The 14,851-nt window shown below is 39.5% G+C and overlaps 1 protein-coding gene across 1 annotated transcript in view; it reads left to right on the forward strand.

Annotated features, from left to right (window-relative positions):
* Positions 1 to 2,236: 2,236 nt before the first annotated feature.
* The window catches only part of PGR (progesterone receptor), a 108,268-nt gene continuing 95,653 nt past the window's right edge, over positions 2,237 to 14,851 (forward strand). The window contains exons 1-2 of the mRNA XM_045790854.2: positions 2,237 to 4,530; positions 5,722 to 5,873. Coding sequence (XP_045646810.1) covers positions 2,897 to 4,530; positions 5,722 to 5,873 — 1,786 coding nt within the window. The 5' untranslated portion in view covers positions 2,237 to 2,896. The remainder of the gene's footprint in view (positions 4,531 to 5,721; positions 5,874 to 14,851) is intronic.

The following is a 14,851-nucleotide window of genomic DNA, read 5'->3' on the forward strand; positions in this document are numbered from 1 at the left end:
GTAGTGCTCTCCAGATGGTACAAATTCTACAGATTCTATGGCATTAACCATCAGGGAAATATAAATTAAAACCACAACGAGATAGCTAGAATTACCATATGACCCAGCAATTCAACTCCTAGGTATATCCAAGAGAAATGAAAATGTATGTTCACACAAAAACTTATACATGATTGTTCATAGGAGCATTATTCATAATAACCTGAAGTAGAAACAACCCAAATGTCCAACAACCAGTAAATAGATAAATAAAATGTGGTACATCCACACAATGAAATATTATTTAGAAAAGAATGAAGTACTAATACATGTTACAACATGGCTGAACCTTGAAAACATTATGATAAGTGAAAGAAGCCATCAAAAAAAGACCATGTACAGTATGAGTCCATTTATATGACATGAAATGCCCAGAATAGGTAAATTCACAGAGAAGGAAAGTAAGTTGTGGCTGCTGGTAGATTTGGGGTGGGAGGATTAAAGAGCGACTGCTAATGGGTATGAGGTTTATTTTGGGGGTAATGTAAATGTTCTAAAATTGATAGTGATGATGGTTACACAACTGTGAATATACTTAAAAATGAGATCATATGGGGCGCCTGGGTGGCACAGTGGTTAAGCGTCTGCCTTCGGCTCAGGGCGTGATCCTGGCATTATGGGATCGAGCCCCACATCAGGCTCTTCTGCTATGAGCCTGCTTCTTCCTCTCCCACTTCCCCTGCTTGTGTTCCCTCTCTCACTGGCTGTCTCTGTCTCTGTCGAATAAATAAATAAAATCTTAAAAAAAAATGAGATCATATGCCTTAAAATGGATGAACTATATGGTATCTGAATTATATCTCAATAAAGCATGTTAAGTGGTTTAAAATAGATCAGAAAGAGAAAAGCCTGAAAGCAACAATGACAGTATTAATAAATTGGTTCACCTCTCTAGTCTCATCCCCTTCCATTCCCATATTTACTCTATGCTCTATTCATAATGAATGGCATCCCTGCAGTTTCCATATTATATCTTCCTATTTGATGTCCTATGAACATCTCTATCTGCTTTCTAGAATTCACTTCACCCTTCTACCTCTCTAACTCCTTCATATCCAAAATTTGTCAGAATAAGCTAATTGTTAGAACAATCAATTCCAAAATCCAGTGGTCTACATCATATGGCTTTATTTCTCACTCAGGTAGACCTGCCCCAGGTGATTTAGGGATCCAAGATCCTTACCTCTAGTGGTTCTGCCCATCTTGGAGTCTTGGAGTCTTCCACTGTATTCTCTATATCTGGTTGAGAGGACCTGTGGGGCATCAGCACAGATATTATCTTGAGGAACTTTCTAAAGGATTAATTCAGTATTGAACATGGTATTTAGGATGATATCAAGATACCCAATGGTCTTGGGTTCAGCAGAGATTATTAGTTTATGATTCTGTACCTCGAATATATTGCAAAACTCTCCCCCTCTCTCTACTATATCTTATATAATAAGAGGTGATCTACTTAAAAAACAAACCTCAAAGATAATTATTTTTAAGAATAAATATGTTGAGGGGAGAAAATACTATTCACCATCTCTATGGAGGGACTTATGATGTAGCACAGAATATAAGCTGGAGCTAAGGAAGACTTTCCTTAAAGTGCTATTTAATAAAAGTTGGGATAAATTCCTTAGACAAATCAAAGTACGACACACAACATCTAAACTTCCAGAACTGGTGAAGAGGTATTATCAACTGTCTTTCACTCCCAAATTTCTCTGCCACACTGAGGACTGTTCCAGAGGAGCAGGACATCTTGGTTGTATTAAGAGAAATTTGAAAGTACTCACTTTCATGGAAATCATAATAGAGAGATTTTTTTAAATATTTTTTAGGATCATCTTTGATACATTCATTTAATAACATAGCCAAATATCTTGCTGGACGTTAAATCTTTACGAAACTGAAATCCTGAAAGAATCCATTCGCTTTTCCAGTTAGATTGAACATGATTCTTAATTGGCAGTACACTGTCTTAATATTTTTATGAAGTTCTATCCCACAGCACCTGCCATTCAGAGTGGAATTCAGACTAGGGCCTGGGGATACCACTCCAGAATTTCAGATCAAGTGCGTCACGGGCGTAGGGTGGGGCTTTGGGCGGGGCATCCCGGTAGGGCGGAGGCGTCCTTAGAAAGCTGTGGGGCCAGTCTACAGCTGTCATTACTCAAGTTAAGCTTTGCATTATTTGTGTTCGAGGATATGGTGTGTAAGCAGCATTCTCAACTCGGCACTTGAGTGAAATATGTAAGTACAGACGTTTCCTCCTCCTGAACTGCAGAAAAACGTGAGAGCTCCAGGGATGATTGTCCCCAGCTATTTATTGGGGGCAGGCAGAAACCAGACTGTTTTTGAGAATGGGCTGTAGCGAGAAGTCCAAGTAGTCCCAGGTTTTAATGAGAAGGAAAGTGGAACTCAGTCAGGGATTGGGAGCTACAAGAGGAGCTCCGCTTTGAAGCCGGAAAAAAAAGTACGGAGAGAGAGCCGCGCATGTAATTGCTTTCGAAGCCACCGCCACTCGAGTGCCGGAATTGTGAGTACTCTGTGCCTCTGATCCTCGGACTGAAGTCGAAAAGCTCCCCCAGCTAGGAGACTACCTTCTTCTGCTCTCCCCACCTGACTCAGGGACTAAACAACTGCCACCCCTCCCCTGACGACCAGATGGAAGGCAAAGGCAGTAGCTGACCAGCGCCGCCCCCTTCCGACTGGCAAGGTGGAAATCCCCCACCCCGCCCCACCGAGTCCAGCCAAATTCAACTTTAATTTTCTCCTCCCTCTGCCCTATACTTCCCACACGCCCTCCTTCTTCCCCTATCCCTCCTCCTTACAGACAGGGGAGGAGAAAAGGGGAGTTCAGGTCGTCATGACAGAGCCGAAGGCAAAAGATTCCCAGGCTCCCCACGTGGCGGGCGGCGCGCCCTCCCCCACACCGGACGGATCGCCTCTGTCGGGACGCCGGGATGCTGTCTCCTTCCAGGCGAGTCAGACGTTGGACGCCTCGCCTGTAGTTTCGGCTATACCCATCTCCTCCGACGGGCTGCTCTTCCCTCAGCCCTGCCAGGGACAGGACCCGGACGGGAGCACGCAGGACCAGCAGCAGCTGTCGGACGTGGAGGGCGGGTATCCCAGAGTTGAAGCCCCAAGCGGTGCAGGAGCTGGCAGCTCTAGACCCCCAGAAAAGGACAGAGGGCTGCTGGACAGTGTCTTGGACACACTACTGGAGCCCTCAGGCCCGGGGCAGAGCCACGCTAGCCCTCCTGCCTGTGAGTCCACCAGCCCTTGGTACCTGTTTGGTTCCGAACTTCCCGAAGACCCCAGGGTTGCCCCCGCCACCCAGGGGGTGTTGTCACCGCTCATGAGCCGGCCAGAGAGCAAGGCTGGCGACAGCTTCAGGACGGCAACTGCCCAAAAAGTGCTGCCCAGGGGCCTGTCACCGTCCCGGCAGCTGTTGCCCCTGACCTCTGGGAACCATCCTTGGCGGGGGGCCGCAGTGAAACCAGCACCGCAGCCCGCTTTGGTGGACGTAGAGGAGGAGGATGGTTTCGAGTCTGAGGGCTCCGTAGGTTCGCTTCTGAAAGGCAAATCCCGGCCTCTGGGAGGCACGGCGGCCGCAGGAGGAGCTGCGGCCACCGTTCCTGGGGTGGCAGCAGGAGGCGTCACCCTGGTCCCCAAGGAAGATTCCCGCTTCTTGGCGCCTAAGGTCTCCCTGGTGGAGCAGGACGCGCCAGAGGCGCCCGGGTGCTCCCCGATGGCCACCACGATGATGGATTTTATCCACGTGCCCATTCTACCCCTCAACTCGGCCTTCCTGGCCGCCCGCACCCGCCAACTCCTGGAAGGGGAGAACTATGACGGCGGGGCGGCGGCTGTCAGCGCCTTTGCCCCGCCGCGGGGTTCGCCCTCGGCTTCGTCCACCCAGGTAGCTGCCGGCGACTTCTCCGACTGCGCATACCCGCCCGACGCCGAGCCCAAGGACGCTGGGTTCCCGCTTTATGGCGACTTCCAGCCGCCTGCCCTGAAGATCAAGGAGGAAGAGGAAGGCACGGAGGCAGCTGCGCGCTCCCCGCGTCAGTACCTGGTGGCGGGTCCTAATCCCTCTGTTTTCCCGGATTTGCCACTGGCTCTGCAGCCGCTACCTCCGCGAGCTCCATCATCCAGACCCGGGGAAGCGGCAGTGGCGGCCGCCGCACCCGCCAGTGCCTCTGTCTCCGCGGTGTCCTCGTCGGGGTCGACCCTAGAGTGCATCTTGTACAAAGCCGAGGGCGCGCCGCCCCAGCAGGGCCAGTTTGCTCCGCCGCCCTGCAAGGCGCCAGGCGCAGGCGCCTGCCTGCTGCCCCGGGATGGTGCCTCCACCTCGGCTACGGCTATCGCTCCGGGAGCGGCCCCTGCGCTCTACCCTCAGCTCAGCCTCAACGGACTCCCGCAGCTCGGCTACCAGGCCGCCGTACTCAAAGAGGGCTTGCCGCAGGTCTACCAGCCTTATCTGAACTACCTGAGGTGAGGGCCCAGAGCGGGGCGCGGGGAGCCCTTTGAGTCTCGCGAATAGCGGTCCAGCCACTTTGTCGCCGCCATCTCCTGGCCCTCAGGGTCCCGTTCACCAGAGCGGCCTCAAAGAATGGGTGGTCGGGGCTGGGCACAAGGGGAGTTTAGGTTCCTTTTTCTTCCCTTCTCTCCTTACTGTTTTAGGGACACAAAGGGGGAGCATAATAATGCCGTTTTGGGAGCGTGCCTCCTCAAAAGTATTTTCTAAACTTTCCAAATCTGCGAGATTTCGAGAGACAAAGCTAGCCCTGATTTAAAATGTGCAGCGTCACTCTAGGAGCGCGGTAGCCCAGTGGAACTGAAAAAGCGCAGCGAGTTCGGGCTTTATAAAATGGTTATTTTCTTAGAAGGACATTTACTGGGGATATCCTTCTTGGAGAAGAGACTTTAAGGCACGGATCCTTTGGGAGGGGTGGTACTTTGATGTATGGTAGCTTTCCAGAACTGAAAGCATAACTTCACGTGTTGGGACATTTAATGGCTCAATTTTCATACGAATCTCAAGGCTAAAGTTATGTATATGTTCATCAATCACTACCGTGCACTGTATTCTGTTATCGTTTCGGATTCGCTACAACTTTTTTCATACAGGTTTTCAAAAACATTTTGATTTACATACTGAATTAGTGGAATTTTAAAGAATGTTCACGTTAGAATCTTATTGCTGTGAATGCGCAAAACAGTGTCAATATAGTGTACAATTCTTTAAAATGGCAAACACATATACTGGTGTAAGTAAACATTAGGGGCTGTGTTAAAAACTCAAAACAAAAGCATTGCTAAGTACAAGTGAACCCTTAAAACAAAACCATGTTTATAGTTACCCAGGCTACAGGAAAGGAATTTTTTATTCTATATAAGGAGTTTTGTAGAAAGATTTTTTTTAACAAAACCAATGGACCTTTGCTTTCCTGAGCATAAAATTATATATTATTCTTTTATGTGGATGCTGCGGATGAATGACTAATAATTTGCAAATGTGAGGAATCCAGTAACAGTACACCAAGTTTAATTTGCATGTCTTTTAAGGGTGTGTATACATTCAGTTCTATTTTTAAATCCCCTTTCACTTTGTCAGTTCTGTTAAGAAAACTTTAGTATTAGCTCACCTAGAAATAAATGGAGTACTTTGTTTTGCTTTTCAAGGCCGGATTCAGATGCCAGCCAGAGCCCACAGTACAGCTTCGAGTCATTACCTCAGAAGATTTGTTTAATCTGTGGGGATGAAGCTTCAGGCTGTCATTATGGTGTCCTCACCTGTGGGAGCTGTAAGGTCTTCTTTAAAAGGGCAATGGAAGGTAGGCTCCTTTCTCCTGATTCTTTATTTTTGGTTTAATTGTAAACAGAGACCATCTATTACTTTTTAGATTTTAATTATCCCTTGCTTCTAAGGAATGGTGATATTTCCTTATAACTTAAAATATATGACTATGTTTTAACAATATGTTTTTATTTATAATACTCAAAATCGAATGTGTTTGGATATTATAATTGCATACACTTTGACTAGCAGTTTCAATATTAGATCAAGTTATACTAATCTTGGGGACAATGCTGCTATTGTTCATTACCTATTTAGCTTTAAAGAAACAGCTTGGCTGTAATTGTATTTTTATATTTCTATTATATATTATATGTAATATGTACTAAATTTAAATTTTTGATCGAAAGAAAAATGGTAAAAGTCACATGTGTGCATATATATGTGATGCAGTTACAAATTTTCTGCATAATTTTGTCTTTTCTCTACATTCATATTTATGTAATACTTATATAATGGTGATTCTAAACAAATTTTTAAAATTCTCCTTTTGTTTGGTATATTTTTATAAGGGGATAGGATTAAACAGTTTAAAGCAAATGAAAAATTTGGGCATCACAATAACAACTTCTGAAGGAGTATTTTGCTATAAGACCTTCATATTTTTAAAATCTAAATTACATATTTATCTAATGATTTTGAATTGACTTACATAATGTATTTTGCACTTGAACTGAGCTGAAATGAGTTTAGGGTTCCCTCTGGAGTGCGGAGATCACACGTAGACAAGGAACTAAAGATCTGATTACCTGCTTTTTTGCTTCCTGTTTGTGAGGGATTTGTTTGTTTGTTTGTTTGTTTTTTAATTTCAGGAGCCTTCTATTTATAAGTAGGAAAGGAAGGAATGGGGAATTTTTACTTTAAGGGAACTTTCAAAGGAGTTTAATGTGCATATTTAATATGCACTAAAAGAATAAAAACATTTAAAATTCACTATTCTTGTAGATGCCTAACAAGTGATTCTTTACAACTATTATACTTTTTTGGTAAAAATGATTCCCAACCATTTATTAGTAGTATTTGTAATAATTCTACTTAAATTAATTCTTCTTAAAGAATATTTGCTTTTTATTTATTAAATATGATTTTTTTCCACAAAGGATGAATATATTTAACTGATACTGAACATATGTATTCAGCTTCAAGACGTTTAATTGCATTTTAAATTAATTGAAGCACTGTGTGAAAAGAGGCTACATGAGAAAAATGGGACACAACTGAGAGTGGCCCTAACTTTCCTATTGACATTATTTAGTCATAGTTAAAAGTAGGAATTCGTTGTGTGGAAGAGCAGATTCTCCAGCACATAACTGGAGTTACTATTTCCATGTGATTTTAGTTCTGGTTTTTTGAACACTCTTTTTGACATTAATAGGATTTCCTTTATTCTTATACTCTCCTTAGAGCAGTGTAATGTTATAAGTGAATAAGTGAATGACCCCCATAGAATGCCCTGCCTGAAGGCCAGTTTTTTCTAGCCCAGCTCCATCTCTTTGTAGATAAGTCCCAAAGACATAAATTTGAGTTTCGAAAGAGCACATAGCTAGTTAGTAACTAGTTGTTAGTCACCATAGGTTAGACACTCTTTCATTGCAATACTTATAAATCAGAGATGGTGTGAATGAGTAGATATATGATGAATGCTACTTAATTTTCAGAAGTTACTTCAAGCTGTGCATATAGAATCAAGAGCACCCTAACTAAAATACAAATGATTTTATAGTATTACAATACTGTCCAGAACCACATACAATGTCTTCTCAAATTTACTCTTAGAAAGCATTTGTTGGACCACTACTGTTGGCATGATCCTGTTTTAGTCTTGAGTAGTAAAAATGAAGTACCTTTATTTGGCAATATTTACAAAAAGGAATTCAAGATAGATATTTATAAGTCATTCATGAAACTAAAGCAAGATTACAAAAATATATGAGTAATTTCATTCAGCAGGTTTTTTTATTTAAAAATTTTTTTAAAGATTTTATTTGACAGAGAGAGAGAGAAGGAGAGAGCTATCACAAGCAGGGGGAGCAGCAGGAAAGGGAAAAGCAGGCTCCCCGCTGAGCAAGGAGCCTGATGTGGGGCTCAATCCCAGGACCATGGGATCATGACCTGAGGAGCCAAAGGCAGCTGCTTAACTGACTGAGCCACCCAGGCACCCCCATTCAACAGTTATTTTATACCTCTTATATTTAGATCTGTGGCAAAGATATTCTTCCCTTAACTTCACTTCTCTCTGCCTTAGATCTAAAATGAGGATAACAATAGCTACTCCTCAGGTTGTTATAAAAATTAAATGAGTTCATACATGCAAAGTTTTGAAATAAATGCCTAGCATATTGTCAGTTTAATTGGTGTCGCTTCTGTCAAGGAGCTTATGATAGAGTTGAGGAGGTAACATATGCATGTAAGATCTTTTTGCATATGAAATAGAGATTCTCACTAAATGCCCAGAGAAGCAAATCTGTAAAGTAGTTAAGATTTGTGTGGTTAGTGTGTTGAGTTAGTGTGTTTAGGCAGGAGGAAGTTGGTTATAGGAAGTGATGTGCATATTCTATAATGACAGGAGAAGACTTCATGGAAAATATGAACTCATTTGGTTACTAAAGGACAAGTAAGATTATTGATCTCTGGGCATTGAGGAGAGCTTTTAAGTGTATATGTCCAAAGAGGAGTGAAAAGATTAAGATTTGATTGACTAAGACTTGAAGAATTATATTAGGAAATCATTAAAATTAAGGGTTGGGAAGTTTAATTGCTGGTGTTTGAATGAATTGGGATAAAATCAGTGATTTAAGACAAGATAATAGAAGTTTCTGGGAATTTTCATGACTAAGAAAGATGAGTAGAAGGACTTTAACAGTTGGAGAGAAAAAGGTGTGAAATCTAAACTATGGGTAGTTCAAGGTAGAACTATGTGTGGATGCCAATATGTCCAGAGGTTGAAAGTCAGTGGTCAAAATATAGATACTGTTACCAAGGAAAATAATGATAATAGCAGGGCCCCTGGGTGGCTCAGTCAGTTAAGCGTCTGCCTTCGGCTCAGGTCATGATCTCAGAGTCCTGGGAAAAAGCCCCACGTCTGGCTCCCTGCTCTGCAGGGAGTCTGCATCTCCCTCTCTCTCTGCCGCTCCCCCTGTGTGTGCTTGCTCTCTGTCTCTCAAATAAATAAATATAATTTAAAAAATGATAATAGCATTTTAGAGTACTTTCTATGTACCAGTAACTAACTGTTTTATGGGTGTTTTAGTTCCTTTAATCCTTATAATCCTTATATTTTCAATTTACCAATAAGGAAACTAAGGCTCAGAGATGTTAAATTGCCTTAATCATAGTTAGGAAGTGGTAGTGGGAGGATTCAAACCCAAGTGGTGTGACTCCAGAATCTATGCTACATTTCTCTCAATTATACTACATTTCTCTTAGTAGGAAATTCTGTTTAAATTTCAAAGGAAAACAATAGAGAGTTGTAAGAAAAAAATGTGAGCCAAATGATAAAACATCTAGGAGGGTAAAAGTGAATCCTAAAGGAGATTGCAAGATGAGGGGTGATTAGAAGTGTGTGATATAAATGGATGGATGATACTAACTTCACCTTTTAGGACAGCTATGAGAAGACATAGTCAGGAACCAAGAACCAGTTTCTTTACCTCTCCTCCAAATTAGGAGCTTTGTATGAGACAGAAGAGAGAAGAGGCAGGAAAGGAAGGGAAGGGAAGGGAATGGGAGGGGAAGGGAAAACACTCAGGAAGTGAGTGTTTAGGAGTGGGAAGAGATGACCTCTCTTAACCTAAGAAAATGAATTAGCCAAAAAGCAATTAGTTGAACAGCCCATTGCATTCCTTTACTAAGGCTTGGAATGAACCAGGAAGTAGTCAGGAATTGCCTTAATACCTTTCAAGGAGATGAAGTCATAATGACCCAACCAGTTCTATAAATGCAGGTCGTGACTTCATAGTAAGAAAGAAAAGATCATTTCTCATTGGCTTTCCTGTGTATGTACTGTGATTAGCTTGGTGCTAGAAATATATACTCGATATTCAGTAAATTTGTTCTAAATCATCATAACTGATGATGTCAAGCTCTTATTCTTTGGGTGCTTTTCACTGTGACAGCATTTGTAGTGAACAAAATTTGATGGAATATGGTTGGGGAAATATTATAATACAGTGAAACATTATTTAGAAGACACTAGTCTAAGTAATATTGATGGATTTGTAATTATACTACATTATTAGCCTCATTTTTATTCTAGACATATTGAGGTATAATTGATGAATAAAATTCTGAGATATTTAAAGTGTACAACATGATGATTTGATATATATGGTGAAAGGATTCCCCTATGAAGTTAATTAACACATCCATCCCCTCACTTATTTATCTTTTTTCTTTTTGGCAAGAATATTTAAGTTTTACTCTCAGCAAATTTCAGTCAATAATACAATGTTTTCAACTAGTCACCATGTTATATATTATATCCTCAGACCCATTCATCTTAAAAGTTTGTACCATTTTACCAGTCTCTCCCTACTTCCCCTATTTCCCAGCCCCTGGGGACCATTTTTCTACTCTTACTATGAATTTGATTGTATTTATTCGATGTGTAAATGATACCATGTGGTATTTGTCTTTCTCTGTCTGATTTATTTTATGCATAATGTCCTCTAGGTTCATCTAAATTGTTTTGTTCATGTATTAATAACCAAGTATTTATCAAGCACCTGCCATATGTTAGGCATTATGCTAGGTGCTAGTTGAAAAAGCTATAAAATTGGACAGACCGGGCTGCAGTCCTAGTGGAGTTTATAGTGTAGTAGAGGCAAGAAACACTCTACCAATGAGCATTTATATAATGAATTATAGATGTGCTAAGTGAATAGTTTAAGCAATGCCTGGAAAACTAGAGAATTGACCCCTCTGTCAGAAGCTGGGGATGATGGGAAATACCTTTTAGATTTAGAGAGACACCATCATAAGTAGACCACAGAGGAAACTGGACAGAAATGAAATATTTTATGCATAAAGTATTTCTTTCAAAAGTTGAATATAGCAGGTGTCAGAGACTAAAAATGAAACTGATTTGGTAGCATATTCTCCCTGCTATGGCTTCCAAAAGAGAAATAATGAACATTCCAATTCACTTAAATATTTTATTATTTTAAGAGCAGTTCTAGGTTTACAGCAAAATCAAGAGGGAGGTACAGAGATTTTCCATATACTTCTTGCCCTGGCATATCCTCCCCTATTATTAACATCCTCCATTAGAGTTGTACATTTTTTGTTACAATTGTTGAATGTACTTCAATTATGCCCACTTCACAATCACCCCAAATCCATAGTTTGCATTAGGGTTTGCTCTTGGTATTGTACATTCTATGGGTTTGAATAAATATACAATAAAATGTATCCATGGTTACGGTATCATACAGAGTAGTTTCACTGCCCTAAAAATCCTCTGTGTTCCATTTATTCATCCTTCTTTGCCCCCGAATCCCTGACAATCATTGAATTATTTACTCTCTCCATAGTTTTGCCTTTTCCAGAATGCCATACAGTTTCACTTGGTAATATGCATTTAAGTTTCCTCCATGTCTTTTCATGGCTTGATACCTCATTTCCTTTTAGTTCTGAATGTAGCACAGTTTATCCATTCACCTGCTGAAATGTATTTTGGTTGCATCTATGTTTCGACAATTATGAAGAAAGCTGCTATAATGATCCATGAGCAGGTTTTTGTGTGGGCTATGAATGAAAATTCTTGTTGCTCTGCATCTCTCCTATCATTTGGTATTGCCTGTGTTCTGGATTTTGGTCATTCTAATAGGTGTATAGTAATATCTCATTGTTTTAATTTGCATTTTTCTGATGACATATAATGTAGAGCATATTTTCATGTACTTATTTGCCACCCATGTATCTTTGGTGAGAAGCCTGTTAAGGTCTTTCACCCATTTTTTAATCTGGTTGTTTTCTTATTATTGTGTTTTAACAGTTCTTATATATTTTATATCTTATATATTTTATATATTTATATATATATATTATAACAGCTCTTTATTAGATATGTCTTTTGCAAATACTTCCTTCCATTCTGTGTCTTTTTATTCTCTTGACTGTCTTTTGCATAGCAGAAAATTTTACTTTTAATGAAATCCAGTTTCTCAGTTCTTTCTTTCATGAATCATGACTTTGATATTGTGTCTAAAGAATCATTAACTAAACTCAAGGTCATCTAGATTTGCTCCTATTTTATCTTTTAGGACTTTTATAATTTTGTGTCTTATATTTAGGTCTGTGATTAATTTTGAGTTAATGTTTATGAAGAGTGTAAGGTCTATGTTTAGATTCACTTTGTTGAATGTGGATGTCCAGTTGTTTCAGGACTATCTATTGAAGAGATAGTTTTTGCTCCATTGTATTCCCTTTGCTACTTTGTCAAAGATCAATTGACTATATTTATGTGGGTTTATTTCTAGGGCTTTCTATTCTGTTACATTGACTTATTTGTCTGTTCTTTCACCAATACCACACTGTTTTGATTACCATAGATTTATAGTAAGTCTTGAAGTCAGGTAGGTCAGTCCTTCAACTTCAATATTGTGTGAATATTCTGGGTCTTTTGCATCTACATATAAACTTTAAATTGTTTGTCAATGACCATGAAAAAATTTTCTGTGGTTTTAATTGGGACTGCATTGAATCTGTAGATCATATTGGGAAGAACTCGTCTTGACAACATTGAATATTCCCATCCATGAGCATGGAATATTGCTCCATTTATTTAGTTATTTTGTTCATTGATTAGAGTTTTGTGATTTTCCTCCTATAGGTCTAGTGCATAGTTGGTTGTACTTATGCTTTTCTTTTTTCAAGATTTTATTTATTTATTTGACAGAGAGAGACACAGTAAGAGAGGGAACACCAGCAGAGGGAGTGGGAGAGGGAGAAGTAGGATTATCGCTGAGCAGGGAGCCCGATGCGGGGATCCCAGGACCCTGGGATCATGACCTGAGCCGAAGGCTGACGAAGGTGACTGAGTCACCCAGGTGCCCCTGGTTATACTTATACTTAAGTACTTCATTTTTGGGCTGCTAACGTAAATGATAGTGTTTTAAATTTCAAATGTCATTTGTTCATTGCTAGTATATAAGAAAATGACTGACATTTATAGATTAGCCTTACATCCTGCAGCCTTGCTATAGTTGCTTATTAGCTCCAGGAGTTGTTTTGTCAGTACTTTTGGATTTTCTACATAGATGATCATGTCACCTACGAACAAAGATAGTTTTATTTCTTTCTTCCCAATGAGTATACCTTTTACTTCCTCTTTTTTTCCAATTGCATTAGTAGGACTTCCACCGCAGTAGTGAAAATGAGTGGTAAGAGGAGATACTCTTGTCTTGTTCCTGGTCTGATGGGAAAACTGCTACTTTCTCACCATTAACTATGACATCAGTTGTAGAATTTTTTGTAGATATTTTTAATCAAGTTGAGTAAGTTCACTTCTGTTTCTAGTTCATGAGTGAGTGCTGGATTTTGTCAAGTCCTTTTTCTGCATCTATTGATATGATCACGTGGTATTGCTTTTTTAGCTTGTTGATGTGATACAACACATTAATTTTCAAGTGTTGAACCATTCTTACATGCCTAGGATAAATCCCATTTGATCATGTTGTAGACTTCTTTTCAACTTTTTTGGATTTGATTTGCAAGATTTTGTTGAGGATTTTTGCATCTATGTTCATGAGAGATACCAGTCTGTAGTTTTCTGGTACTGTGTTTGGTTTTATATCAGGGTAATGCTGGCCTCACAGAATGAATTAGGAAGCATTTCCTCTGTTTCTATTTATGAGATTGTGGTGAACTGACATAATTTCTTCCTTAAATGTTTGGCAGAATTCACCAGTGAACTCATCTTGGCACGGTGCTGTTTTGGAAAGTTATTAATTGCTGATTCAATTTCATTAATAGATATAGGCCTATTCAGATTGTTTATTTCTTCTTGTGTGAGTTTTGGCAGATTTTTTTATCTCAAGGCATTGGTCCATTTCATTTTGGTTATCAGATTTGTGGGCATAGAGTTATTCATAGCATTCCTTTATTATATTTTTAATGTCTATAGGGTCTATAGTGATATCCCTCTTTCATTTCTGATATTAGTAATTTGTGTTCTCTCTCTTCTTAATCTGGCTGGAGGCTTATATTGATTTTATTGATCTTTTCAGAGAACCAGCTTTTGGTTTTGTCTTTTTTTTATATTGACTTCCTGCTTTCAATGTCATTGATTTCTGACCTAATTTTTATTACTGTTTTCTACTTTCAGTGGCTTAATTCGTTCTTCTTTTTCTCATTTGCTAAGGTGAAAGCTTTGATGATTATCAATTTTAGATCTTATCTAAAATATACAGATAATGCTATATTTATAAATGCCACAAATTTCCCTGTAAGCACTGCTTACATATAGCTATATACCACAGATTTTGCTAATTTGTGTTTTCATTTTTATTTAGTTCAAAAATTTTTTTAATTTCTCAAGATTTTTTTCTTTGAATCATGTGTTAATTAAAACTATGTTGTAAAATCTCCATCTCCACATGCTTTATTTTCCAGTTGTCTTTCTGTTTAAAGTTCAATTTCACTGTGGTCTAAGAGCAGACATTGTATAATTTCTATTCTTCAAATTTGTTAAAATGTGATTTATGACCTAGAATGTGGTTTATCTTGGTGAATGTTCCATGTGGACTTGAGAATGTGTATTCTGCTGCTGTTGAATGAAGTATTCTGTAGATGTTGGTTATATCCAGTTGAATGATGTTGTTGAGTTCAGCTGTGTCCTCACTGATTTTTTTTTTTTTTTTGCCTGGTGGATCTGTCCATTTCTCATAGAGAGATGTTGAAGTGTCCAGCTATAATAGTGGATTCATCTATTTTTTCTTGCTATTCTATCAGCTT

The sequence above is a fragment of the Ursus americanus genome, chromosome 16, assembly GCF_024610735.1.
Source record: "Ursus americanus isolate L20-20 chromosome 16, mUrsAme1.1.p, whole genome shotgun sequence".
Taxonomy (NCBI): domain Eukaryota; kingdom Metazoa; phylum Chordata; class Mammalia; order Carnivora; family Ursidae; genus Ursus; species Ursus americanus.